General features: G+C 39.2%; 1 protein-coding gene across 1 annotated transcript in view; it reads left to right on the plus strand.

The window, feature by feature from the left end:
* The window catches only part of TRHDE (thyrotropin releasing hormone degrading enzyme), a 310,994-nt gene that overhangs the window by 193,480 nt on the left and 89,566 nt on the right, over positions 1–27,948 (plus strand). Inside the window, exons 7-9 of the mRNA XM_045006363.1 lie at positions 5,421–5,486; positions 21,141–21,206; positions 23,432–23,619. Coding sequence (XP_044862298.1) covers positions 5,421–5,486; positions 21,141–21,206; positions 23,432–23,619 — 320 coding nt within the window. The remainder of the gene's footprint in view (positions 1–5,420; positions 5,487–21,140; positions 21,207–23,431; positions 23,620–27,948) is intronic.

Here is a 27,948-nt window from a genome sequence, read left to right on the forward strand (position 1 = left end):
TTTAAGAAGTTAAAGGAATTAAATTAACAACCTTAACTCTGCCCTGCATTGATGCTAGGTAGAAACAAGTTATCATGAATCTCTATTGTGATTTTAAAAATCATTTTAATATAATCTGGGACCACAAACACTGAAAAGACCATGGGATTATTTCATGATGTCAGTACAAGGAAGAATAAGGTTGCTTGAGTGTCTTAACTATGCATTTCTTACTTTAATATGTTTGGATTTCTGTTAAGTGTAACCTTAACCCTGAATTTTCTGGATTTATAGTACTTAGTTTTGAAATAAATACAACATTCATGTATTTTTTTTTACTCTTAAGTTAATGATACATGTTCTCAACCTTAACTCCATCTCAAAAAAATTTATTTCTGTCCAGTAAGATATATGCCCAAAGCCTGAGCTGGTATAAGATGGCATAGCTCTGACTGCCGTGGAGTTGATGGAGTTCTGGTGATTTACTCTAGCTGAGAATATGGCTTATTATATAAAGCCATTGTGGCATTCAAACTTGTATTATCAGGATGTGGCCCATCACTACCTGGCAATGACATAAAAGAGTTGGTTAAGATGAACACTTAAACTTACTACCAAAAAACAGTTTCCAGTTGCTTCCATCTATATCACACAAAGGCCAACCAACAGCTTACCTTCCTGAATAAACACAGACTGGCAGCAGTGGCTCCAGGCACCAGCGCTCCAAGTGCATGCCTGGGGCGGCAAGCCAGTCCCTGCGAAGGCGGCAGTCAGGCAGCCTTCGGTGGCTTGCCTGCGGGAGGTCCGCCAGTCCCGCAGATTCGGTGGCAATTCAGTGGTGGGTACGCCAAAGCCGCGGGATTGGCAGACCTCTTGCAGGCATGCTGCTGAAGGCTGTCTGACTGCCGTGCTTGGGGCGGCAAAAAAGCTAGAGCTGCCCCTGCAGACTGGATCATGATCCAAGTCTGTGTATCTAGGTGTCACTCTGGACCGTACCTTCACTTTCAAGGAACACCTTACCAAGACTTCCCTTAAAATAAAGACAAGAAACAACATGATCAAGAAACTTGCTGAATCTACCTGGGGAGCCAGTGTGCAGATATTAAGAAATTCTGGTCTTGCATTGTACTATTCTGTCACAGAATATTGCTCCCTGGTGTGGCTCAGCCATTTTCAGAGAGGACTAGTAAACACTCAACTGAATGAAATCATGTTTATAATAACAGGTACCATGAGGATGATCATTCTGGGCTGGCTATTGGTCCTGTCCAATATCATCCCTCCTGACATCAGGCAGCAAGTTGCCTTACAGAATTTGCTCCGGAAGTTGCAAAATATGTCACCTCTATCCTTATTTAAAGATGTGTTTAATCCACCTGGTGCATTTTAGCTCAAAGTACCTGTTTGGACAATTACCCTAAGAGATTTTTTTGTGATCTTCAAGTGGCATACTCGGTGACAAGAACAAAGCTTCAAATATAGCCAATGACTATCTTGTGACAGATCCAACAGTCCAGTCCCCTGGTTTTGACCTTCCATGCCATCTTTGGGTAAAGCTCAGTCACTTGAGATGTGGAGTGATTAGATGTGCCACTAATAACTGTAAGTGGAGTCTTTGTGACTTTTCCCTTTGCCACTGTGGCCAGTTAGCAGATGTAGGCCATGTACTTTCAGGCTGAATCCATCAGCAAGGATTTGCTGGTTCCCTCATGGACTTGCATAATGCCCTTTCTTCAACTATTGAATGGTTAAGATACTTAGGCTAACACATTTGGTTTGACTGTCCATGTAGAAGCAATTGCAACATATATAGCACCTGGTCATCTTACTTAAAGATTGTTCTTCCTTTTACCTTCCATCCATCTATCTGTCAGTTTTGTCTTATTTAGAGTTTAATCTCTCAGGGGCAAAGTAGTATGTCTTTGCTTGTATTTGGAAAGTGCCTACCAAGCACACTGAGTGAAGAAGCATTCATTCAAACAGGATAAGTGTTTTCTTTCCTGATTTAACTTGAGTCAAGTTATTTACTGTCAAGAGAATAGATACATTTTTATGAATAGAAAGGATTTTTTTTTCCACTAGACCTGTTAAACCGATTCGTTTTACAGCTTGACAAGGAAACAAGTCATCCACTGCCTGGAGTAAAGCACTTAAATCATCAATAAATGGCCATTTTGCCCTGCAAAGAGAGTCGAGTTCACTTCTCTAGACTCCATATGTCATTCCTCAAATGGGCAAAGGGTTGGCAGAGCTGCAGAAGTGGCACGCTCAGCTCTGGGAGTGATATGGTGGAGCGCAGTGCCTGTGAGTCTGTCAGGTCATTCAAAGGGTAATGCTGGCAGGTTCCAAAGAGAGTCCTGTCCAGTAGCACGGATTCAATCATCTGTGTCTCTGATTTACGGACTTGCAAGGAGGTCTGGGTCTGGATTACAAGAGTTTGCAGAAGGTACAAATCTGTGTAGATCCACTGTCCAGTTCATTGCTTGCACGAATGAGGGGAAGTGAAAATTATACACTCAGTGATACTATGCTGTTGCGATAACTAGAAGGTCTGCACATTTTTTTTCTCCTTTGGGCATAATGCATTGCACATACCAGGGGCTCCTTTCATCCCTCCATTCCCCCACCCAAAAGCTTCCTGTGTGCCACTCTCCCATCCCCCTCTAATTCAGAGACTCTTTTGCAACCCCTCTTCCCCATGCCAGGGGTTCTGTGTGTGTCCCCAATCCCCCTTTTGCTACATGTCCCTCTCCCCCTATACCATTGGTCCCCATTCTCATCTCCATGCCAGGAGTTCAGTGTGTCACCTCATTTCCTCCTCTCCATGGCTCCATTTCTCACTTCACCATCATGCCAGGGGCTCTGTGTATCCTCCATATCCCTCTCCCCTCATAGCATTATTCCTCATTCTCCCCTACATGTCAGGGGCCCCGGTGCCCCCGCTTTGCTGACGTGCCTCTCATTCCTCCTTTTCCACCATAACAGAGTCCCCCATTTCCCCCCTGCTCTGGGGGTTCTCTGTGTACCCCCTGTCCCTCCCCCTCATATCCTTCCTTTCTCCATCATTAGCTTTAGAGTCAGAGTGGAGATTGGCTGAGTTACCTGTGGTATCACAATGGTCTAGGACTCTTGGTGTGACATAGATACATGACTTCTTGTAGCTGTACACCAGCCGGGTGTAATTCATAAAACCAAAATTGCTGAGAACTTAAAAACTGGATGGTAACAGACTGGAAATCCCAGTGATGATGGAACCTGGTGATATTCTGAACAAAAAGAGCTCTCAGCCATGCCTGTAGCTGTTTCCATTGCTTCTTAATGACTCTGCAGATGCAATAGGCTTCAGAGTGACACACACAGAGTGTGATAATCCCAGAATCTTATTATACAGAATAGGGGAAGGACATGTGACAAGAGGAAGCATGGCCTTGTCATTAAGGGGCTGGACGAAGATCTGGGATCCATTCCTGGCTCTCCTACTGATTCTCTGTGTGACCTTGTCTGAGTTACTTATTCTTTTGGTGGATCAGTTGCCATCTGTAAAATGGGGATAATACTGCTTCCTTCCTCCCACCCTCCTGTCTTGCCTGTTTAGAGTGTAAACTCTTCAGGGCGGAACTGTCTCTTACTATGCGTTTGTATAGTTCCATACATAGCGGGCTCCTAACTGAGATTGGGCACTATAATAAAACAAATATTTATAATAATTAATAAGAAATGTAACCTAATACAACTATTGGTTTTTAATTCATCAATCATCCACTTCTTCTTAGAAACAATTCCAGGTATCTCTTATATTCATTTCTACTTTTTCTCCCTTCAGTTACTTAATCAAATCATTCTTTTAATTCTCACCATCTGTATTTTTTAAATCACTGATTTTTATGCACCCTGGTTGTGGTAGACTCCTGAAAGTCTTTAAATCAAGGCTTTTTAAAAGCTGTGGAAGCTGTGGGCTTGATGCTGAAATTACTGGGTGCGAGTTCTATAACTGCAAAGGTATTTCTGCTGGAAACAAGGCAGCAGTGAAGAGGAAGAATATGCAGTAATTGTGGTCTAGTCTTCTAGGTCTGCAAAAAAGGAGATTGGAAATCCTTGTGGAGTTTGTTTGGATTTTTCTGGAATACTGTGCACAATTATGCTCTCCTGTGTTTAAGAAAGATGAATTCAAATTGGAGCAGGTGCAGAGAAGTGCTACTAGGATGATCAGAGGAATGGAATACCTACCTTATGAGAGGATACTCAAGGAGTTTGGCTTGTTTAGCCTAACCAAAAGAAGGCTGAGGGGAAATATGATTGCTCTCTGTAAATACATCAGAAGGATAAATATCAGGGAGGGAGAGGAGTTATTTAAGTTAAGTGCCAATGGATATAAACTGGCCATCAACAAGTTTAGGCTTAACATTAGGGTTGAAGGTTTCTAATCATTGGAGTGAAGGAGTTCTGGAACAGCCCCCCAATGGGAGCAGTCGGGGCAAAAAACCTAACTAGTTTCAAGCCTGAGTTTGATAAGTTTATGGAGGGGATGATATGATGAGATTGCCTGCAATGGAATGTGATCCATCTGCAACCGCTAGTAGCAAAAATCCGCAATGGGCAGCGATGGGGAGGGCTCTTAGTTACTACAGAAGATTCTTTCCCAAGTGTCTGGCTGGTGGGACTTGCTGACATGCTCAGGGTTCAACTGGTTGCCATAATTGGGATCAGGAAGGAATTTTCCTCCAGGTCAGATTGGCAGAGACCTTAGGGAGTTTTCATCTTCCTTTGCAGCATGAGGCCTGGGTCACTTGCTGGCTTAAACTAGAATAAATAAAGGATTCTCTGTAACTTTTGAAGTCTTTAAATCATGATTTGAGGATTTCAGTAACTCAGCCAAAGGTTATAGTGCTATTAGAGGATGGGGTGGATGAGGTTCTGTGGCCCACAATGTGCAGGAGGTCAGACTAGATAATCACAATGGGCCCTTCTGGCCTTAAAGTCTATGAGTCTGTGATACTTCACATGATTGCATGGGTGTAACGGACAGCACAATGTACATTTGTATCTCTGTGCTTGAGATGTGTAAGTAGATACTGCTCCAGCTGCAGAAATGATGTGCTTTGTTGTATTCAGCTTTGTTTGCTATATGCATATGGGTAATTAATAGTAACCTTCCAAATCATATTTTCCTCTGTCTGGCAGTTGCATGATCTTCCCTCTCCTTCCTTCCTTCCTTCCAATCAGCAGGTGTGTAACATGTGTGTATGTGTTGCGAAATTTTTAAGATTCTATTGATCATGTACTTAGTAACACTTTTCTTGCACATTTAAACATCATCATTAAAGAAATATATTTTTAAAAATAGGATAATAATAGATAAAATTGAATATTTCATAATAATGTGTATCACTGATTTGGAAAAAGCAGCCCAATAACTTATTTTCCTCTGTTGTCTCCCACAGGGTGCAGCTTTAATTCGAATGTTGGCTAATTTTATGGGTCACTCTGTATTTCAGATGGGCTTACAAGTAAGTAGAAAGCATTCTGTCTTTTTTATGTGTATTTGTAACCTTTGGCTATTTTTTGTTTGTTTTCAAGCAAGTATTTGTGCTAGTGTTTCTCTTTTTAAAGTTTTCAACGGTTGTGACATCATCATGTCCATGAAGATAAATTTGATAGGAAGCATTAGTTTGTATAACATCAGAGCCATCACTCAGCAAATGAAAGAATTCTCAGTGTGTCAAGTGCCACACAGTTTCACTTTCATTTGGTGTACATCACCAAGTGAAAATCATTTTCAGATATGTAAGGAACTTGATTATCCGTCACTGAAAGAGCTTGCTGAGGCAACAGCCACTTTGCTTCAATTACATTTAAATTTTAATATAAAATAAAAATGAGCTATGTCAATCTCACTAGAAAATACGTGGCTGCGAAGTTAATCATATTTTTCAGATAAATACTTCCACCTGCCCCAGCAAAACCCTGGAGTTTTACTTTTACCTTTGATGAACATAGAGTGCTCTTTGCTTTAATTATATTTTGAAAACTCCCTCTGCCTTTAAAAGAGGTTTAAAGAAATAACACTTCTGTTCAAAGAGAGAGAGAAATTCACTGTGGATGAACTTTTACCAAGGATGAACTTTTTCAGCAGTAATTCAGAATCCCGTTATATTTCGTAAACCATTTTAAAACAAAACAAACATAAAAAAAGGAACTCCCTTTATTTCTGTTTAAGTATTAAGAAATCTGTTAAGAAATCTGTTTAAGTAAATCATGTTACAGGCAACTGTGATTGATGAATTATGTATGATGCAGTCTGCTACTTAGAAATGTCCTTTAAAGTAAATTGATGTTCACCTGAAATACAATTATGCTAAGATGGAAAGAGCAATCAATCTTATCTGTTCTTAGTAAGCTTTTCATTTTGAAATTTAAATAAACTACATATGGGATCAGGTCATATTTTAACACAGTAATTCTACCTCTAACCAAAATGGATTGAAAGATAAAATATAAAATAAAAGTTAAATAAATACACTGGTTATGTCATATAAATATGTATTTAATGTGATATACAATGAAAAGAATCCCATTGAGGAAATGTCGCTTTTCTAGAAAGTTTGCAGGACTTTGATCAATCAAGCTTTGGAAGATAACTGGGTCACGGGAGCCAGAAGGCTCTTTTCAGATCACTGGCCTTATCTTCTACCCCAGACAATAGGCCTTCATCTGAAAGGGTTTCCAGGCACAAACTTGTGCACATGAAGAGCAAAATCCTCACTCTATTAAAGTCATTGGAACTTTTGCCATTGTCCCAAAGGAGCCAGGAATTCACCCAGATTTTTTTCCCTGTTAATATAGAAATTTAAAGTGCTAGACTCTTGACATTTAAAATTTGTAATTGAAAGTATTCCCCATTGAAGCCTGCCCATGCAGAAAGTTTTCTCCACTCAAACATCTTCAGAACAAAAGTTTTAAACTCTGGCGATGCATTGTCAATAAATGTTACCTTGGCATCCATGATGGAGAACAATGTGGTAATGATGAAGAATGTAAAAAGCTTTAGTATCACAACAGTCCATGCAACATAAATCAAATTGATTAGCCATTTACTGTGCATGTATTGCCATTGAAATCAAGGTATTACTCAGTGTTTGTATGGATAGCAGAATTATACCTTAAGTGAAGAACAGATGAAAGAAGAATGATGGTAACAAGCACTGGGGGGTACGGAGAGGTAAGGGCCAGACTAGCTCCTTTCTTTTCTCCTTATCCCTTTATTTTTTCTTATCATAATTGCATACCATCACCAGGTATGTGTTTTCTTTCTCATAATACCTCAACAAAAATCCTTATCAAAAAAGCCATTGATTTTGCTAAAATGAATTAGAAAAAAAGATGATAAAGACAAAAGAGTGGGCTTTTTGTTAAATACATATGAACAATGAATGTACACTAAAGCAACTGCCATAGCATAGAGATCTATATGACCCTGGTATCCAGCAAACCATTTGTGAGGGGATAGAGAGCAGGCAGAATTACTGTATGAAGTACTGATTTTCACAGCATACATTGGTTTGAACCTATCACGAGTAACTGGCCTGTTTCTTCAGATATGCTTTTGAATTGCCATTGAATTATAATGTTGGACCTCCATGATGAATTTTTTCTCGGTCTTGAAAGGCTATTGGTTCGCCACTATGACTACCAGACACTGGAGAGGCTTGGTCAGCATCACTCTCTGATAATGTTTCTGAACTGCATAAGCTTGTGGAGTTGGATTTGCTGAGTTAGTTTCAGCATTCAGTCACCACCAAGGACAGTAACTTGTAATATAGGTTTAGATTTTGGGTGGGATTTTATCTGTAAATGTTGTTCCGTATGTGAGTACTTGGAATGGATGTGTTCTTTATATGATTTTGTATCACTGAATTTGATTTATTGGAAAGGTTTATTGCTACAAGCCTAGAACACCTCTCTGTGTTATCAGTGACTTCTCATATTAAATGTGGCTAGTAAACACAGTAGTTCAGAGGTCTAGTGTTGTGTTCAAACAGGCATCCACTGGCATTTCAAGCTCCCTTATGAGGCTCTTCTGTGCCAGTTCATTCATATTTATTTTATACTTGGTTTGATTATTTCTTAGCCCAATGTGTATGGATATATGTTTGTCAACATTACATTTCATTTGTAATGTGGCAGCTCATAGATCATACAAATCTGTATCCTTTTGAACTTCACTTGCTGCTGTATTTGTGTTCATCACTCACTCTGAGTGCATCATCAGCAGTTTGAATTAGTTTACTGTAGGAACCTCAGGCTCTATGATAAATTATAACCTTATGTACATTAAATTGTACACAGTATATCTGGGAGAAGTCCTTTTGCACGGTCCCTTGGATAGACATGTAATGACTTGGTGCTGAGTGGTCACTATATTGAAACTGATAGGCCAACCTTTTAGAAGAGCAGTCTAGGGAAATGTGGAATATTGGCTATTTTTCACTACCATAAAAGTTGCCATTTGGACCAAGCTCCTTTCATCTGTAGTATTTATTCACAGCTCTTTAAACAATTTTGCATTCCTGTGTTCCACGCTGAATTATTGTGGCTCTTAAATTATGCAACAGTCTGGCATGTGGAACTCTGTCGAAGACTTCCTACATTTCAAATAAATCAGTACGCTGTACACTATTACCTGACTTGTTTCTAAGCTCCATTCAAGAGTCTAGAAGGAGTAGATTCACCTTTCCTTATCCATGTGTTCTACACTTTCATCAGTTAACATTAAAAGTAAACCAAAAAACATCTTCTGGAGTTGACCCACTGCCACTGCGGGTCCAAGATCATGTGGGAACAATAATGTCAACAAGAGTGCCAGCACCTACTGCCTTCTCTGACCTCTCTCCAATTCTAATATTCTCACTGTCTGTCACTCTTGACGTTGAGATTATACTAATTAAATTAATTCACCTCTAAAGTTTTTCTTTAAAGGGATTTGTATTTTTTTCTTAAGAGTTAAGTAAGTAAGCAAAAATACAGGCTTGAAGGACTTGTATAAAACACTATTGATTTAATATTTTTTTCCTATAAAATATAAAAATGTGTAGCATATTATTGGCCTGTTCAAAGGCCATTGAAGTCAATGAGAGTCTTTCCATTGACTCCAGTGGGCTTTGGATCAGAATGTATCTACATATTACAAACACAAAATATTTGTTAAAAGAACATTACTAAGGTTGCAAAGTCAAGCACTCAAAAGTTAGGAAATGCCAAAATTAAGATTTCCTATGCAATCGTAACTTGGTCCCCTTTTGTATATAATTAGAAACTGTCGCATAAAACATGTGATCACTTACTTTTTTCTCCATAGGGCCCCTGTGTCTTTCGGTTCACCCGTAATGAGCATTTATTCAATATTTTTTTTATCCTCATTGTTCAATGTGTGGTCCCAAGAGAGCATACTCTAGTGGGCACAGACTCTTCTTGCCATTGCCAGTCCCCCAAAACTTGACCCCTTCTCGCCTGTGCTCTCCAAGCTGTCTCTGTCCCAGTTCTGTTTCTTCCCATCCCAGTCTTCTCTCCAGTCCCAGTCTCAGGTTTTCACCTGAGTTCCAGTCTCCTTGCCCCATCAGTACCAGTTCCCTCCACCCCAGCTCCTCTTCTGATCTCTCTCTTCCTTCCCCATTACAAGTTCCTGGGCCGTGTCTGCCTTCCTTCCTTGGCCTCCAATCTCAGTCTCCCACTACTCCCTTCCTGGCTCCTTGCCTCAGTCTCCTCACTCCCAATCTCCTTGTCCAACCAGTCCCAGTCTTCCCTCCTCAATGATGTTAGACTCAGTGATATGGCATGTAGTACAAATGTATCCTTTTGACGTGCATTCATTGACTTTCATTCTCATATTTTGTTGCATGTGAAGCCCATTTATTATGATTTTCTCCTACAATTTTATTATGGGAATTATTAAGAGAAAGATCTATTGATATGAATCCTCAGATAACATCAGCTGGCTCGTTAGCTATTTTAAGATACAGTAAAGTATGCATATTTTCTTTCCAAATAAACTTATATTTTTCCTGATGTGGGCTCAGTAGCAATCTCATCCCTGTTCCTATGAACCAGCAGAATGGAATCTACAGAGTGTAGAAAAGTACACATTTTATGCCTGATCCTACAGTCATTGTACAATCAGAATGTCCACTGGCTTCTAAGAAATTAACTGGGATTTTACGAGCACAAAGATTTCAGAATTGGGTTACTTGTAAGTCCTTGTTAGATAGTACACGCTTAAAACCAGAACAAGCAATTTCATTTCCATGCAGACCAATGAGGAAAATTTGAAAAGAAGCTGGATCCATACCGAACAAAACAAGACTTTGTTTGAGCTCTTGTTAAATACGATTTTCCTGAAGATTCAGTTGTTGATCTTAAATAGTCAAAGTTCACCAACTATTACCACACATTAGAATCTGATATACCACCATTTTCCTCATAGCTATAATAAGACATAAATTGTAACTTTATTGTATCTTTTGACAAATGTTGACTTTTTAATGACAGCCACTGTAATTGCACAACTAAATGTGTTTTCAAAAAATTACTGTGAGAGAATTTGTTGATGTAAATCAAAGCAATGAGTCTATCGGCATAAAGCCTAGAAAGGAAGTATCTCAATATTAGTTTTTTGCCGTAGAATCCTGTTTTCTATGATAGTGGTGGAAAGAATGGGTTAGTGCTCTTAGCAATTTAAACAAACAAACAAAATTAGTTGTGCACAAATAGAAATATCCAATGTAAAGAAAATATATTATTCTGAGTCTTTGGCCAAATTTTGCAAAAGTATTTGAAGTTTTAGTATATGACAGTCTTCAGCACAGAGAAAAAATGTTAGATAGATTGACAGGAAATCACAAACAGCTGATAAACATGGTTGAAGCTTCACAGTTGATGATCTTCTCATCTATTCATTCTTATTTTAAAGATCTGCCAGGATGTTATTTTCTAGATACAGTAGTGACACAGAAATTATGTTCTTAGTGAATTATCTCCGGTGATTTCTGCTGAGATTGTTATACTGAACGGCATTGTTACATTGTTTCTTTCCTGGGGTTTCTGTAGAAAGAATGTTATTGAAAAGGTACAGCGGAGCAATTGTCTGTGTTGGTAGTTATCCCTGACACTGATTAATGAAGAGTTGTGATCAGCTGGGACTGCCTCAATTAACAAAGGCCATTCAAATACCTCAGGAAGACATTCCCTTTTTTGTGTGGATTTTAAAAATACTTACTGAACAATATTTTTGTTCCTTTTAAAATGTATTAAAACAAAAAAGCTAAAATTAATGTTCAAATTCAGTACAATATTGCACTTCAATTTCAAGCAATACTTTATTTCTGTGGGGCTTGTCCTTAGTTCAGTTGTTTAGCATAATACATCAAATACATTTTTCCTTAAAGCAAAGCTTAATGTGCTAGCAGGTGTCTTACTGCAAAACAGCCACCATCAGACTGTTATAAGCTATAACTCTGCCATCCTTCTAATAGTTCCCTGTTGATTTCTAATGCAGATTGTTTTGCCCCCACACTGCAGTTGCCTTCATCATGTTCCAGAATGGGTCCTCCTTTACATATAATTAGCTAGTAGGGGAGGTTAGACTCTTGTAAGAGATAGAAACCTCTGTGTATAGCCATTCTGGTCTTTTTAACCAGAATTACCAGTCAGGCATGGCACGTGTAAAAGTATTATGACACTGGGCACCTGCTTGGGAACAAGGTTTGAATCTGTCCAATTTAAATATGCCTGTTTACGTGAGATTTAATTTATCACAATTTCAGGGCTTCACAAATTATATATCCTGTATGATGCAAAGTTTAGGAGCCTGATTCTTCTCTCATCTTGGAGTCACAATGGTGTAACAATATTTACTTGAATGGAATTACTCCTGATATACACCAGTCACTGGTTGAAGTCTGGTCCCTTTTCTTTGCTAAGAAGATGCATATATAGAAAAACAGAGAATCCCATCGTATTAATTATAACACTTTTTCTCCCTTTCCTACCCTTTTCTGTTACCATCTCTTGTTATGCCTAAACTTAGATGGTAAGGTGTTTAGGTCTCCTGTCTTTTTATGTTCCATCAAGTGCCTATTGCACTTGAGGCATGAGGGGGGGAATCTTTCAGAAACACTCACCATTGGGTTAATTCTATTCCCATTTAAATCAATAGTAAAACTCCCATTGATTCACATAGCTCCAGCATCACAGATCTGAGTATTTCCATAATATAGGGAAGTATTTGTGGATAACTAAGAAAAGGGGAAAAGTAAAAATACTATAATTATGCTGGTTTATACAGTAGTGTTAGCTCAAGAGAGAATTAAGATTTATTTCCATGTAATGTTCCAGTATCACTCTTCATGATTAGTAGTTATAGCTTGTTGTTTCAATATAATGATTTAATTGCAGATATGGCATGATGACAGTGGATGTTTTCTGATTGCTGATAATTACAAGCATTATATCACTGTAGTATAGGAAACAAATATAAATATTTCCTTTAAAAATAAAGGGATGGATCCCCAGCTGGTGTAGATTGGTTTAGCTCCATTGGCTTCATTGACTGACTATCACTATTACACCTACTGAGGAACTGACCTGAAGAGAAGGCAGGACAGCAGTTGAAATGAACACTTGTGTGGTGATGCAGCTGAGAGATGAGCATGCCTTTCAAACCTTGTTTAAATTCTGCTCAACACTTGTGTTTTCTTCTTTGATTCTGAAAGTAAACTAAAGAAATTACTGATTGATGGGCATTTTAAATCAATTAATACATTAATTACATAATTAAATAAATAAAACTGACAGGTTAAAGCCCAATCTTGTGGTAACCTCCGTACAGCTAGTGGAAAATTGAACTTGTTTGGGTATTATTGAAAATGTTCTGCCACTGTTGGAAGAGGTAGAAACCTGGTTTAAAGAGATGATATCCCAATAGAGGAGGTACAGTATTCTGTAGAACAGTTAAAATCATACCTGAAAATAGTAGTTATTAAAAAAATTAGGGCCAAGATTTTTAAAAATGACTAATGGTTTTGGGTGTCTGATCTGAGAAACTTTCTGTTTTTCAGCAAGTGCTGAGTCAACCAGAATCACTAACCATTTTTTAAAATGTTGGCCAAAGAAACTGTTATTTGGCACAGATTGAGCGGATGACATCATTTATATCTATACAGTTATGAGAGGCATAGAGAGAAGATATAATAGTTTTTAGCACTTCTATATGATTTGCATGTTCAAAGTGATATATAAGCATTAGTTAATTAATATTAATTAAGCAAGGCTTAGAGTAAGTGTCAAATGAAAGAATAGAAGTACATAAGCTTAATCCAAGGAAGTATCAGGCCCTAACAGGATTTTCTTAAGGAAAACTACATTAAAAAAGCATCAAAATTATACATTAACCATCTCAATCCCAGTCAAAATTGTGATATTAACCCTCCTGTACAACTGGTTTATACATTAAATTATTAGGACAAATGTTCTTGTCATTGGGTATTATGATTTTAGGGTCATATTCTGATAATTGCACCAATATACACCTGGAGCGACACAGTTAATGTTAATAAAAATTAAAATTGTGAAACTCTGCTCTTTCTGGTTTTCTCCATGGCTGGCATTAGAAATAAAGCAGTATCCTGAAAGAAATTATTCTTGTGGTATTTCTCATCTTGTTGAAACTAAGTAATCTTGCATATGAGACTGATCTGTTGAGATATCCAAACTAAAAAGATTTGGATATGTTTCAGATAAACAATCAACCTGTTGGGTGCTTATCCTAGCTTCTGTACTTTGAGGTTCACCTGTCAATTACAACCTTAACATTCTTTTAGGCAAAAGTCTGATCCATTACTAACACGTTTATCTGCTGCCCAGCACTAGCATCATGGTGCTTTTGTCAGCATTTTGACACCATCACCAACTCACCTCTCCTAGCTTCTTCTGCTCAGAGAGGGTTGGATCACCATGATCACTGGTTGCCCTCACCCCCAAAGGGTTACCAGGCAAGGTCAGAAAAGTGTGACAACGCAGGAGAGCAGGCAACCATTGCTATGAAAAGGTGAAGATTTCCGCACCTTTTTCAGTGAATTTTAGAAACATACTTGTAAAGAAATGGAAAAACTCTAAAATAAGCTTTTTCCCCCAAAGTGTGACTCACTGCTCTTCTTTCTCTTAGCAGGTGCTATTGCATTAAGTCATCACCGTAATGCTTTTTTAAATCATGCCTCTTCTACAGTGCTAACAGAGGGTCAGGATCTCGCAGAAGAATTTGCCTATACAAAGAATACACCTGTGATAGTATCAATAATACAATAGAATTTCAGAGTTACGAACAGCTCAGGAATGGAGGCTGTTCGTAACTCTGAAATGTTTGTAACTCTGAACAAAACGTTATGGTTGTTTTTTCAAAAGTTTACAACTGAACATTGACTTAATACAGCTTTGAAACTTTACTATGCAGAAAAAAATGCTACTTTCCCTTTATTTTTTTTAGTAGTTTACATTTAACAGAGTACTGTACTGTATTCGCTTTTCTTTTTCTTTTTCTTTAATGTCTCTGCTGCTGCCTGATTGTGTACTTCCAGTTCCAAATAAGGTGTGTGGTTGACTGGGCAGTTCGTAACTCTGATGTTCATATCTCTGAGGTTCTACTTCGCTTGTATCCCAGGGGCGTGCTAGCACCAAGTTTTAAGGCCATTTTTGTGGGATGATATTTCATGGTTTGTTTATTTGGATAATTATTTTTGCCTTAGTGACAGGCCAGTAACTAAATACTGAATGCATTTTAATGCAGCAGCAAATTACAGTGTATCAAGGATAACACCATTTTTGTTCCTTCTGGTAACATTTGTTCATGAATATTAACAAGTAATCTATGGATTGAACGTAATCTATGGATTTGATATTGCTCAAGCTGTTATTTTCCAACAAGACACACTGGAAACAATATTCAGGTAGCCTCAAATAAAACTGATACTAAAAGTGAAGTGGCTGATCTGTTTAGATGAGCTGAATGCTATTTTCCAACTTTGAGCTGGTTCTGCAGTGCTGTCTTTCTCTTTGCTAATTGCTCTGACCGTGGTTTTCTCTCACTGTTGGGGTACCTCTGCAGTTTGACTGACCCAGGTGCTAATGCTAACAGTTCTCTCCTCTCTGCAGGTTTATTCATCATCATCCAGGGTTTATTTTTTTGTACAATATCTCACATAAAAAAATCTCAGACCCACTTGTATACTCTAGTTCCTGCACTCACTGATCTTGACCTCCTCTCTTTTAAAAAATCTTAAGCTTTTGTGTAGTACCATTGTCAATGCTCCATCACTGATTCTCAGACACTTTCAACTGTCACACTGTGTCAAAGCCATGTACAGAGCCTGACCCCTTGTCCAGACCTTTTACTTTGAGTGACAGATGGTGTCAAGATAACCTGAGGTCACAACTTTAATGCTAGCAGTCTCAAGGAGGCAAAAATAAGGTAGTGTGCCACCAGAGTCAGCATTCCATTAGAATGTGTTGGATGGCCAGATGTGAAGTTTACTTATCATTCCTGGACTCCCTGCAGAATGGTACTTATTAACCTTGAGAGCCAGAGTTCTGGAGACTTTTTCTACTTAAAGTCAGAGATTAAGCAGGTGTGACAGTTGCATAATCAGTCTACAGGTACTTGTGCAACAGGAGCAAATCCATGGCTCAGGGTGGGGATGGGGGCAGGAGTATGAATCAAAGACATGGACAGAGGTGGGAGAGTGAGCATGAATCCAGGACTATGGTGGCGAATAAATGGACTGCATTCAGATTAATGTTACTATACTGAAATCTTATTCTGAAATCGTTTTATGACCATCTTGAATGTATGTTATTCTCCTTTCTAACTCCTCTTGTATGATAGATTTCCAGCTGTTCTTAGGAAACCAAGTGGAATAAGTAGAGTTACTCAGCTTGTAGATAGTGTATCAGATTTCGATCTCAGTTACATCTGTGTAAATCTGGAGTAACTTCATTTATGTCAGTCAACTTGACAAATAAAACTAAGAGCAGAATTTGACTTGTATCTCTATTTCAGTTCCCAACTGTAGATCTGACCTCTCTTTTGAGAGGAAGATACACATTATCTTTTTCCCCTTTTATATTATTTCCATCTCCAGGTGTCTATCAGTCACCATCTTTTATTAATTATAAATGTTATCATTCCTGGATGATGAAATTAGTTCAATTTTTCCTAACTGAAGGGGCTCAATGCCTTAGCAATACTGAGAAAGCTAGGATTGCAATGGAATAAAGCCCTTCTAGAATCATAGAATATTAGGGTTGGAAGAGATCTCAGGAGGTCATCTAGTCCAATCTCCTGCTCAAAGCAGGACCAACACCAACTAAATCATCCCAGACAGAACTTTGTCAATCCGGGCCTTAAGAACCTCTATGGATGGAGATTCCACCACCTCCCTAGGTAACATATTCCAGTGCTTCACCACCCCCTTGGTGAAATAGTGTTTCCTAATATCCAACCTAGACCTCCCCCACTGCAACTTGAGACCATTGCTTCTTGTTCTGTCATCTGCCACCACTGAGAACAGCCTAGCTCCATCCTCTTTGGAACCCCCCTTCAGATAGTTGAAAACTGCTATCAAATCCCCCCTCATCCTTCTCTTCTGCAGACTAAATAACCCCAGTTCCCTCAGCCTCTTCTCCTAAGTAATGTGCCCCAGCCCCCTAATCATTTTCGTTGCCCTCCACTGGACTCTCTCCAATTTGTCCACATCGCTTCTGTAGTGGAGGGACCAAAACTGGATGCAGTAGTCCTGGTGTGGGCCTCACCCATGCCGAATAGAGGGGAATAATCACTTCCCTCGATCTGCTGGCAATGCTCCTACTAATACAGCCCAATATGCCGTTGGCCTTCTTGGCAACAAGGGCACGTTGCTGACTCATATCCAGCTTCTCGTCCACTGTAATCCCCAAGTCCCTTTCTGCAGAACTGCCACTTAGCCAGTCGTCCCCAGCCTGTAGCAGTGCATGGGATTTTTCTGTCCTAAGTGCAGGACTCTGCACTTGTCCTTGTTGAACATCATCAGATTTCTTTTGGCCCAATCCTCCAATTTGTCTGGGTCACTTTGGCCCCTATCCCTACCCTCCAGCGTATCTGCCTCTCCCCTCAGCTTAGTGTCATCTGCGAATTTGCTGAGGATGCAATTAATCCATCATCCAGATCATTAATAAAGATGTTGAACAAAACTGGCCCGAGGACCAACCCCGGGGGCACTCCGCTTGATACTGGCTGCCAACTAGACATCGAGCCATTGATCAGTACCGGTTGAGCCCAACAATCTAGCCAGCTTTCTATCCACCTTATAGTCCATTCATCCAATCCATACTTTTTTAACTTGCTGGAAAGAATACTGTGGGAGACCATATCAAAAGCTTTGCTAAAGTCAAGATATATCACATTCACTGCTTTCCCCATATCCCTTCTTTAATACTAGTAACCTGCTTTTTTTAAATCTAACACAATAAATGGCCTGTAAGTTTAATCAGTAATGCTGTTACTATAAATATCTGTCAAAATCTTTTAGCACTTTTTATTGTGCTTTCTTCATCTTCTAATATTCAAGCCACTTGCCTCAATATTCAGATGATAACATAGTTTCCAAACCATTTAAGCCTTACAATTTTCTTTAGAGACTGAGTCTATTATTTGACAAAACATTAGAATTACTGTTTACTTCTTGTTTTGCAAGATCTTACCTGCTTGTGTGGTAATTGTTTCAGCTTGTTCCTTTAATATGATTTATCTTTGGTTTCTTTTGGGTATTTGAACTATTACAATAATATTCTTTTGCTGAACAGGCCCTGCTGAAACAAAAACTTACATACTACCAGTAATGATTGATTATGTTTAGTTTTTAGTAACACAGATATATCATATTTCATTATTGTAATCCTTCAGTCCTGCAAGGAGTTGCTCCATCTTAAAAAGTTATAATGGGAAGATGTTGAGGACAGACTAATTTCAGAAGAGAGTTAGAGGGAAAGCTCTGCAAAAAAAAATCAGTGTCAGTTTTCTGCTTTTGTTTGGTATTTCATTTGTATGGCATATGGGCAAGGTCTTTGGCCGTCTCGAGTCTTCTTTGCACAGTTCCCATGGTGAAAAATCAGGATTAAAACCATCTAAACTGACTAGGGGTGGATTTCCACTGTGTAGAGGAAACCTCATGGGTATAAGGCTGGCCCAAAGGCTTCTGTGTAACTCTCTCCTGCCACTGGGGGTGTGTCTGAGAGTTGTGGGCGTGGTTAAGGTATCCCTATACCCTCAACAATCCCAACGTATTGGGACATGTTTTTTAGGTGATAAACTATTTAACATTGTGTCAGGGACCAGCCTGGTGGCAGCAGGATAGTCACAGGAATGAGTCTGTGTGAGAAAGTAGCTTATCACCACTTTAGCACCTCCCCTTCTGACCTGTGCTGAGTGCAGTTTAGATCTGGCCTGCCATATTTTGGCTGTCATCTGTCCCTTGTTTTCTGTGATTTGTTTCTATTTTTCTATTACTTGTTTCTCTTTGCTTTCTGATTTGAATCTTTTTTCTTACAGTATAAGGGCCAGATTGTGGCTTACATACCCACAGCGGAGAATAATGAATACCTTATCCCCCCGTGAGCGACCAAGACATTGGGTGTGGGTATGCAGGAGTAAGCAGATACTGGGGCCTGTTTGATCTCTCCACAGAGCAGGTGGGTGGGGAGAGGACAGGGCCTTGGCCTGTATCTCACTACTCCTTAGCCAGTGCAGTTCAGCTGGAAGTTAAGGGTTGTAATTACTGTTGGTATAAGCCAGCGTTCTTCCTCTCTCCCCTCACCAGAGTCAGGGGCAAGCAGGAAGGAAATGGTCACTCTGAGGTATATTTCTGAGGTGCAGTGCCTCCCAGGACTGCTTCTGGAGTCGTACTGCTTATATACCAGCCCTTGCTCAGAGCTGTAATCAAAGCCTCAATCTAAAGCAATGAAAAAAAATGTAAAATAGTATTGTATCAGGTTATATTGTACTTACCTTTGTAGTCACTTTCCTTTTCCTTTTTGCTTTTCTTCACCTAATAAAATGGTTAATCAAAAATAATAAATACTGAACTGGAAATGGAAAGGTCTGTCCAAACCAATCAACCTGCATATTTTGAGGCAAAAGCCAGAGGAAGAGGATGAAAGCATTTGCCTCTTTCCAATCTTTCTGAATATAAAATTCAAGCCAAATTTGATGTCGTGTCATAGACTGTTAAACAAAATTATTTGGCTCTGTTGAGTAAATTCTCAAACTGTTTCACTGTCTTATTGTATTACATACAAACCCTGTAAACAAATAACAGAAGAATTCATGGATACTGTATTGTCTAGCACCACTTAAAATGTGCATGTATATTTGTTGTTTATTTACCTACTCTGACTTTTTTGTATACCTGTTTTAGTCTTTTAATTTACAATGCAACCTGATTAGCTTTGGATGCTGTTGGATATTTAACTGTTTCAAAAGACTCTATATTTTTAGACAAAATAGAAGCACAATATATTGGTGAAGTCTCTATAATGTTGTCTTTTTCCAATCGTTATTTTCATGACATTGTTAAGACTAGGCACTGCAGTTAACTGAGTCAGTGTTCTCATTTAGCTTTTCTAGCCTGTGATTAAATGGGAGTTGCTGCTTGTTGTAATATGAGTTGGCTGACAAAAGCTAAATCTGTCACAGGTGCTACAATTTGTACATCAGGAAATTTGCTTTCCAAACACTAATTATTCCCATAGTATCGTACTTCACACAAAGCACAGATAACACAGTCAGCAAAATTTCCTCAGTTTTATCATTGTGCTGTAAATTAGGGTTTGTCTCCTACCATTGTATAAAATGTAGATGATGGAACTTCTAAAGCAGGAAACCCTTTGATTTTATAAGGTTTTTCTTGCTTTATTCTCCCAATCCAAGTGCAGAAGTCTTAGATTGTTCCAATAATAATTTCTGAATTTCAAATCTATGATTGTATATGTATTCTGTAGGGAGATAGTAAGGCATGAATCTGATAGGGTAGCCTAGAGCTTAACAGATAAAAATGAAAACATTTTGTGCCAGGAAGGTCCAAAACTAACCCAGAGATGTATTTAAAAATTAATATGGGGAATTGCCTTTATTTGGTAAGAGCCTATAGGGTATACCTCTGACCTCAAGTACACATCATTTTTATATTTGGCAGCCTCTCCTATGCAGAGGCTTGGGACTGAAGAGCTGTTATGGGCTAGTTCTCATTCCTTTGGGAGGATGGCTCTTCCTACTTTTTAGCCTTTTCGTTACTGAAGGGGAAACGTGGATAATGAGTCACTGCAACTGTGGCTGAAAAAACAGAAAACTTCAGTTTACTGCCGTATCAGGTATTCTCAGATCACGTGCTCACAAAGACATATTCTTCCACTATAAGCACCCCTTTTATGTGATATGCACATTTTCTTTTGCTTCCCATGGTGTAAAAGCTTTTTAGGATAGCATGCTAGAGCCTGTGTTGACAATATTATCTATTTCTGCATTTAATCAGAAGGGAAAACACCTGTCCATGAGACCCCACTAGATATGAGGAAATGGCTCCGATGGGCTATTTCTTGGTTAAATATTTTATAAAAGATCTAGCTTTCATCAGAGTGTGTGGGTCCTTGACATTAGCCACAGAATGGCCTGCTAAAATAAACAGTAGAGCTTTATTTTAGAAATTTGCCTCTTTCTTTGCCATGAAATGTCTGGAAACAGATACTGAGACTATACACATTTTTAAAAAGTAAATAGGAAATACTAATCTTGATGAATTACTTAGAAAAGGTAAAACTCTGAATTCTGTATGGGAAAATAATTGAGGATTTGTTTGTTAGTTTGTTTTTCCATTTGAATTTATTTAATCTTCTATTTTAATATATTGTAAGCTGTCTCAAGAAAATGTTTATTGAGTCTTTGAGAATGAGCATATTGTATATTGCTAGATTTCCAACAAACAAAAACATTTATGTAATTTAACTTATACTAGCAGTGATTCACAGCTGTAATTATTTGGCCTGTGTACAGTAACTTCTGGTTTGTATTTTTGTTTTATTTTTTGTAGGACTATTTGACAATTCACAAGTATGGCAATGCAGCCAGAAATGATCTCTGGAATACCCTGTCAGAGGTAAAGTGCAATATAGCCTAATACACTGAGAGAAAAGCAGGAAGCCATAGTGGTGTGTTTTATGCCAGGGTTGGAAGAGAATAGTGCATATTGAAATGCCTAAACCCAAGAGCACATTTAAAAACTAATGCTAAGAAGTACCATTTGGGTTCACAGAAAGCGGACACCTGAAAAAAAATGATTTCAGTTGTTGTTATATCACTGACACCAAATAAAGGGAAGGCCTGCTCTCATTGACTTCAGTGGGAGCAGGATAAGGTCTGTAAGTTAGGGGTATGGCTACACTTACGGTTTGCAGCGCTGGTCATCCAGCTGTGTAGGAGCAGCGCTGGAGTGTGGCCACACTCACAGCTACCAGCGCTGGTGTGTGGCCACATTTGCAGCATTAGCAGCGCTGCTGGGAGTGATGCATTATGGGCAGCTATCCCAGCATTCAAGTGGCTGCAACGTGCTTTTCAAAAGAGGGGGGTGGAGTGGGGTCTAGTGTGACAGGGAGCGGCGGGAGAGAGAGGGGGGATTTTTGGAGCCAACACTGTGTGTTTAGCTTCCTGACTTGAAAAATCAGAACATGTTTCCAACCCCTTAGTCTTAACTCTTAATTGCAAACAGCCTGCCTCCAACACGACTCCCCGCTGTTTCATTCGCTCCCTGCCTGCAATCTCATTTGATTGTTTACAGCCAGGTACAGATGATCACAGCAAACAGGAGCTCTGTTTGTTTTTTAGATAAGCGGCAACGGCAACGGAGCTCCGGAGCTCGGATCGGAGCTCGTTCACAACAAAACAAAGAGAGGCTGCATAACAAAACAAAGAGAGTAATTTATAAAAGCATTCTGGGATATACCTTATACCCTGGAGGCCAATCACAGCGCTGGTGTGTGGCCACACTTGATGACCAGCGCTGCAGCACCAGCGCTGGAATCCTTATTCCCCATGCTGAGTGAGGTGTACGGCCAGCGCTGCAGCCAGGGAGTTGCAGCACTGGAAGTGCCCTGCAGGTGTGGCCACTTACTAATTGCAGCGCTGGTGGAGGCTTTCCAGCACTGCAAATCGCCAGTGTAGCCATACCCTAGGAAAGAGCAGGAAAATGCTGTGTTTTGGCATTTATATTGAATAGGCTTTTGATATGTAAATATTCATGATTTGTCTGAAGGACAGACCTTGTAAAGGCTTAAAGCTGGCCATTGTATTTTCTACTGTCAGCTGTTATTATTTGATGTCCTTAGAGCAGCTGCAGGTGGTTACAAGGATACTGAAAGCCACCCTTGCTTCTTCTGTACAGTTTCTTACTTTTTTCCTTTCCTTTCCTTATATTAAAGCCTTTGGGGCAAATTCTCAGTGATTTGCACTCAAAAGTGCATTCCAGTCAAAGAACAGCAGAACTCACAGCAAACGTACAGGCACAGGATTGTGACTGCATTCTTGGCCATAAGCAACTACTGTCACATTGGATATGTCAAACCTGTTAATGGTGGGATTTAAAATTCCATGTTCCCCTACCTATCAGCATATCTGTTGTCATCCTTTACATTCTCGAGATGTCTCACATGCACACTGAGTTCCAAGGGGTTCTTCCTGGGATTTGTTTGGATTCACTAGAGGTCACTTTCTGAAATCAGACCTTTTTAAAGTGTCTCAAGATGGGCACCCAAAATCAATAATCCCAAGAGAAAATCTTCATCAGTATATCCAACTCCTTTTTTAGCCTTTTCTGATCATGGAAATCATTTGCATATGGCCATCCATAGTCTTTGTGAATACTGGAAATGTGGAGAAGCAGGTCTGAAACTCCACTCCTTTTAGGTATGGATGGGATTTTCAGAAGTGCCTGAATGACTTAGGGGTACAAATCCCAATGAAAATCATTGGAACTTGTGCTTCTAAGTCACTTAGGTGCTTTTGAATATCCCACCCTGTCACTGTGTTTGCATTTTCTAGCTTGCCACATGAGTATTTATCGTTTTCAGTTCTTAAAGCTGTTTTATTTTGATATGCATGATCAAATGTCTAACTCTTATCTAGAAAGAAGGCTTCTCCTCGATTAATTTTTTTTTACCATTTACATCCTGTATTTATGCATGGAAAGTGCCTGTGCGTATAGATGCTTAATTCCTATTTAAACAGCTAGAAAATTAATGGTCCTCTAGTTTAAAAAGTAAATGGTATTATGTGTTAGATACTAGTATTGCATCAATATACTAAACCAAAACTTTTTTTTTTTGGAAGGCTCTAAAAAAGGTTGGAAAATTTGTAAATATCCAAGAGGTAATGGATCAATGGACGCTACAGATGGGTTACCCCGTTATCACCATCATGAGAAATGAAACTGCAGACAATATCATAGTAATCTCCCAAGAGCACTTTATTTATGACATTGATGCTAAAACCACAGATCCTGACCTTGGAAACAACAGGTACATGTATTTCTCAATAAATATTCCTACTAAAAGTTGTAGTTATTTAGCTGCTTCATGCCAGTATTTTAAAGCAGAAGTCCCTGCCAAAGTCACTTAGCTTTGCCTAGAATCAATCGCATAATATGGCCCTAACATTTTAATTTTATTAAAGATTATTCTTTTAAAAAGGATTAGAATTATATTAGCATAATAAATAACAAAAGCTTTTTATATGCACATTTGCATCTTTAGTGCTCTCTCCGGCTTTTTGCAATCTAGGGTACACATCTATTCCATGGCCTCTTCTTTTGGTTTTGTGGCACTCAACGAAATGCACCAGCATGTGCCTAGATCCCTTCTGATGTTGCATACTTGAGAGTGGCTTTCAAATATCAGCAGGAGTATTCTCTTATTTTGACTGAAAATGTTAATCAGCAGTCTTACAACAGCTTACATCAGCTTGTACTGATGCTCCCGATAGTCTGGTCATGTGTTAAGGAAAAACTAGACAACTAAAGATGAACATCTCAGATGGTAGCCCCTGAAAAAGGAGAAGCCTTTGGAAGTGCTTAAAACACAGATACTGTCTATTTTTAAAAAAATACAGAGCTCACTATCGGCATACTAGGTAAGGGGAAGGCATAGTTGACTCTAAGGGCTTGTGTAGATAAACAGTTAGTGCACAGCAAACTGGGGAGTAAATCTATTGTGCACTAGCCTGCCACACCCTAACTGTCTGTGTGAACCCTGCTGCTATTCACTAAAAGTTCCCTAGTGTGTTTTGATCTGTTCCTCTATTAAATGGGAGTAGGTCATTGTGCACCAGGGAATATTCAGTATGCAATAGCAGGGTCCACATGGAAGTGTGTGGCACACTAACATACTGTATGTTTACACTCCAGCTTGCCATGCACTAGTGGGTTGTCTAGACAAGCCCAAAGTAACTTTTATGCCTCCCCTAATCTTGGATGCAAACTAGACCTCAGGGCAAGTTAGAGCAGCCACATAGCTGCTGTAACTTACGATAGCTAGAACAGTCCCTTAGGGATTAGTCTTTCAGCTGGGATTGGTAGAGCACTTAGCTCTCTGGCCCCACCCCCTGTGGCTTGCATCATACACACTTCCCAGAATGTCTCCTCCCTGTTCCAAGCTAGTTCCAAGACACTCCTTGCACTGTTAGTGCCAAAGGAGGCTGAAGTTAAGCAGACTATGCTGGCTTTATACCAGCCCAGGATTTCCAGACATTTCCTAGTTAAGGCATCTTTAAGGTTGCTTTTCTGGGGCCAGGACCAAGTTGAAAGCAAACTCAAAACTATCTGCTAGGGTTGATGTCTACAGGACTGCCATTTAGACTAAAAGCTGCCGTCTTCACCTCTCTGATTGAATGCACAAAGGTCACTCTCTGAATCTTGACTTGTCACAGGAAGGACAATAGAAGTCATCAAAAGGTAAAACTAGGTTCAGATGTTCACTTGACATGTTTGGGTTTCATGGAACAATTTTCCTGTAAGAAAGTTTGTATTGTTAAAAAAAACACTATACTGTAAATTTATTCTCCATTGTTTCATGTGCCATGGATGTTGTGGAACTCATACCTAAATATGGTACATGTCAATTGTTGTTTCACTGGCTATAGTGTTAGCTCCCCAGCGGGAGCTAAATTTAAGCGTATGCTTAATACTTTGTTGACACAAACCCTATATTTGTTCAAGAACAAGAAAGATGAAAAAGTATATTATGTGGCTGGAAAGTGTCTGTGCCTCACAGTTCAGTATTACTCTTCCAAGAACAATTTGGGCTGGTGTACATTAACTCTGTAAGTCAATCTAAGTTACGCTATGTCAGTTACGTAAATTAGGTTGACTTACAGTGGTGTTTACACCACACTCTCCCATCAACATAGCTACCACCTCTCGGGGAGGTGGAGTGCAGATGTTGATGGGAGAGCACTACTCCCATCAACATAGCATGTCTTCACCAGACCCACTAAATCGACGCCACTGCATTGATTGCTGCAGTGTCAATTTAGCCGGTAGTGTAGACCTGGCCTTTACCTATATATCATATTTATTTGTGTAGTGGTTTTTGTGTCATGGAACGCTATATATATAATTATGTATGTATTTATACATGTATACATATGTGTGTGTATATACATCCGCAGATAATGTGAGTGAATTTTATTACTCAGGAAAACAATGTCTAATAGTGTTTAGATAACCTAAAACAAGTATAGTACTGTAAGCATTGTGCAAACTTTCCCATTCATGTTTGTCAATGCATCTCAGTCTTAATTTGCAGTAACTCTGCTACTCCAGTCTATGAGCAAAGGCTACCAGCCATGCAGTGATTTTGTGTGGATGTGGATATCTGAGGGTTAAAATTAGACCATTAATACACTTACTTTCATTTGTGACATAAATTCAGATTTGAACTCAAATTGCTGAAGGTGAAAGGCTAGTGCACTAACCCTCTTTACACCTCCTTGCCTCTCCCCTGAGAGAATAGGCTTTGTGGTGAGTAAGTACTTGATGTTTGGATCCTGTTTTTTTATTACTTCTTTGCCCCTCCTTCCCCCACCCCCGGCTGCAGGATAAGTGTGGGGTGGGCTCAGCACACTCTCCCTCCCTCAAGAATTTTCAGCAGCTGCTTATGAAGATAAAGAATAGCCACACTTCCCCAAAGCTCTGGGAGGTTAAGATCTCTAGTTGGGGCCCAGCTCCAGGTCCATTGACTCTCCTTTGCTTTAAAAAGACTTATTTTAGAATAGGTCTGGCCAGATGTATTTTGATAAATAAAAGAGAGAGCTGAAATATTTAAGAACCACAGTTTTGTAAAAATGTCTTTTCTGCTCTCTATGCCAAAGCACTTGTGTCATAATTAACTATTTAAGATGCAGTATAAAACACCACACTTAATTTTTTTCTCTAAAAACATATGCAGGACAATACAAAGCAACAAGCCGCGTTTCCAGGGGACTCAATGCCAGAGTGAATACTCTTGATACCCCTGGAAGTGGTTTTCTTTGAGTGCTGCCTAATCAATACAGATGAGCATTTTTAAATTTTCGTTGTCGATAAGAAGTAGAGTGTATATATTTGTTTTTCCTAGTCTAACACAAGACTCCACATACATACTATAATTAGAAGAGGGGAAAAGCTGTATTTTAGGGGCCAGATATTCAACATGTGACTTCTTTGTGTGCATACAATTTGATTTATGCAATTTTAAACACTATCACTGTGCATAAACACTATAGAATTCATATAATCCTGTTTCTATGCACAAATGAACATTGATTTTACTGGACACCTAGCCCTGGAAGATATTTTATGTGGGAAATATTGAGAGAAAATAAGAAATTACAGACTCCTGGTGCGGGGGAATGCCACAGTATACAAGGCCCCAGTCAAAGTCCATTGAAGTCAATGGAAGTCTATTGATTTCAATGGGGTTTGGTCAGACCCATAATGATATGACAGATAATGTTCTAATTTGAAGCTATCCCAGGAAAAGTCCATAACTCTTACTTTACGGTGCACAGGGCAGATTCTGCCCTTGAATGAGTACATAAAACTTCCGTTGACTCAGAGTCATGTCTGCATATCTGAGGACAGAACATGTCCTGGCATTACAGGACTGCACAAAATGAAGAGATACTCCATATGACAGGGTTCAGTGGGTTTTCCTCATGACAGAGAGAACCATAATTTCCAGGCACTGAGAAGACATCTAGAATAATCAATCACTACAGGAATGATTCACAGGTTTGACAAAAAAATATGAAATATCTGCTGTCTAGAAAATGAGCTAATCAATTCTGATGAAATCTATAAACCATTTTGGTTCTATATTGAAGGGGAGGCACAAACATAGAGTTCTCAGATATGGAGAGATTATTTTTCTTTTGAAAATACACAGAATTCGTCTCTTTAAAAATAGAGAAATAACTTCTTTACATTTAAAAAATATATTTGCTACTTTCTGACTGAGATGAAAGGCCAGGAACTATTCAGCCACAGTTCATGTCCCAGTGGGAGTTCCTGGTGTCACTATGCAAATGTACAGTGCTTTCTGCAGTGTGGGCACAGTTTTGATAGTTCATATTTATTGTTTCATCATACATTATGGGAAGGAGAAATACTTCTTACCTCCTCGAAAGAATATAGAAGGCCCTAAACATAGTAAAACTACCATGGTTCCACTGGCTATGGGGAAGGATGCATGTCACACAGGGGGACTCTACACTCCATATATGCTGCAAAGTTTGGCTCCACGGTACCTCTCTCTGTGGGGACTCTGGGGGAAAGTTAATGGCCTGGGCTGGTTAGGGGGGCAACCAACAGA

The sequence above is a fragment of the Mauremys mutica genome, chromosome 1 (assembly GCF_020497125.1).
Source record: "Mauremys mutica isolate MM-2020 ecotype Southern chromosome 1, ASM2049712v1, whole genome shotgun sequence".
In the NCBI taxonomy this organism is placed as follows: domain Eukaryota; kingdom Metazoa; phylum Chordata; order Testudines; family Geoemydidae; genus Mauremys; species Mauremys mutica.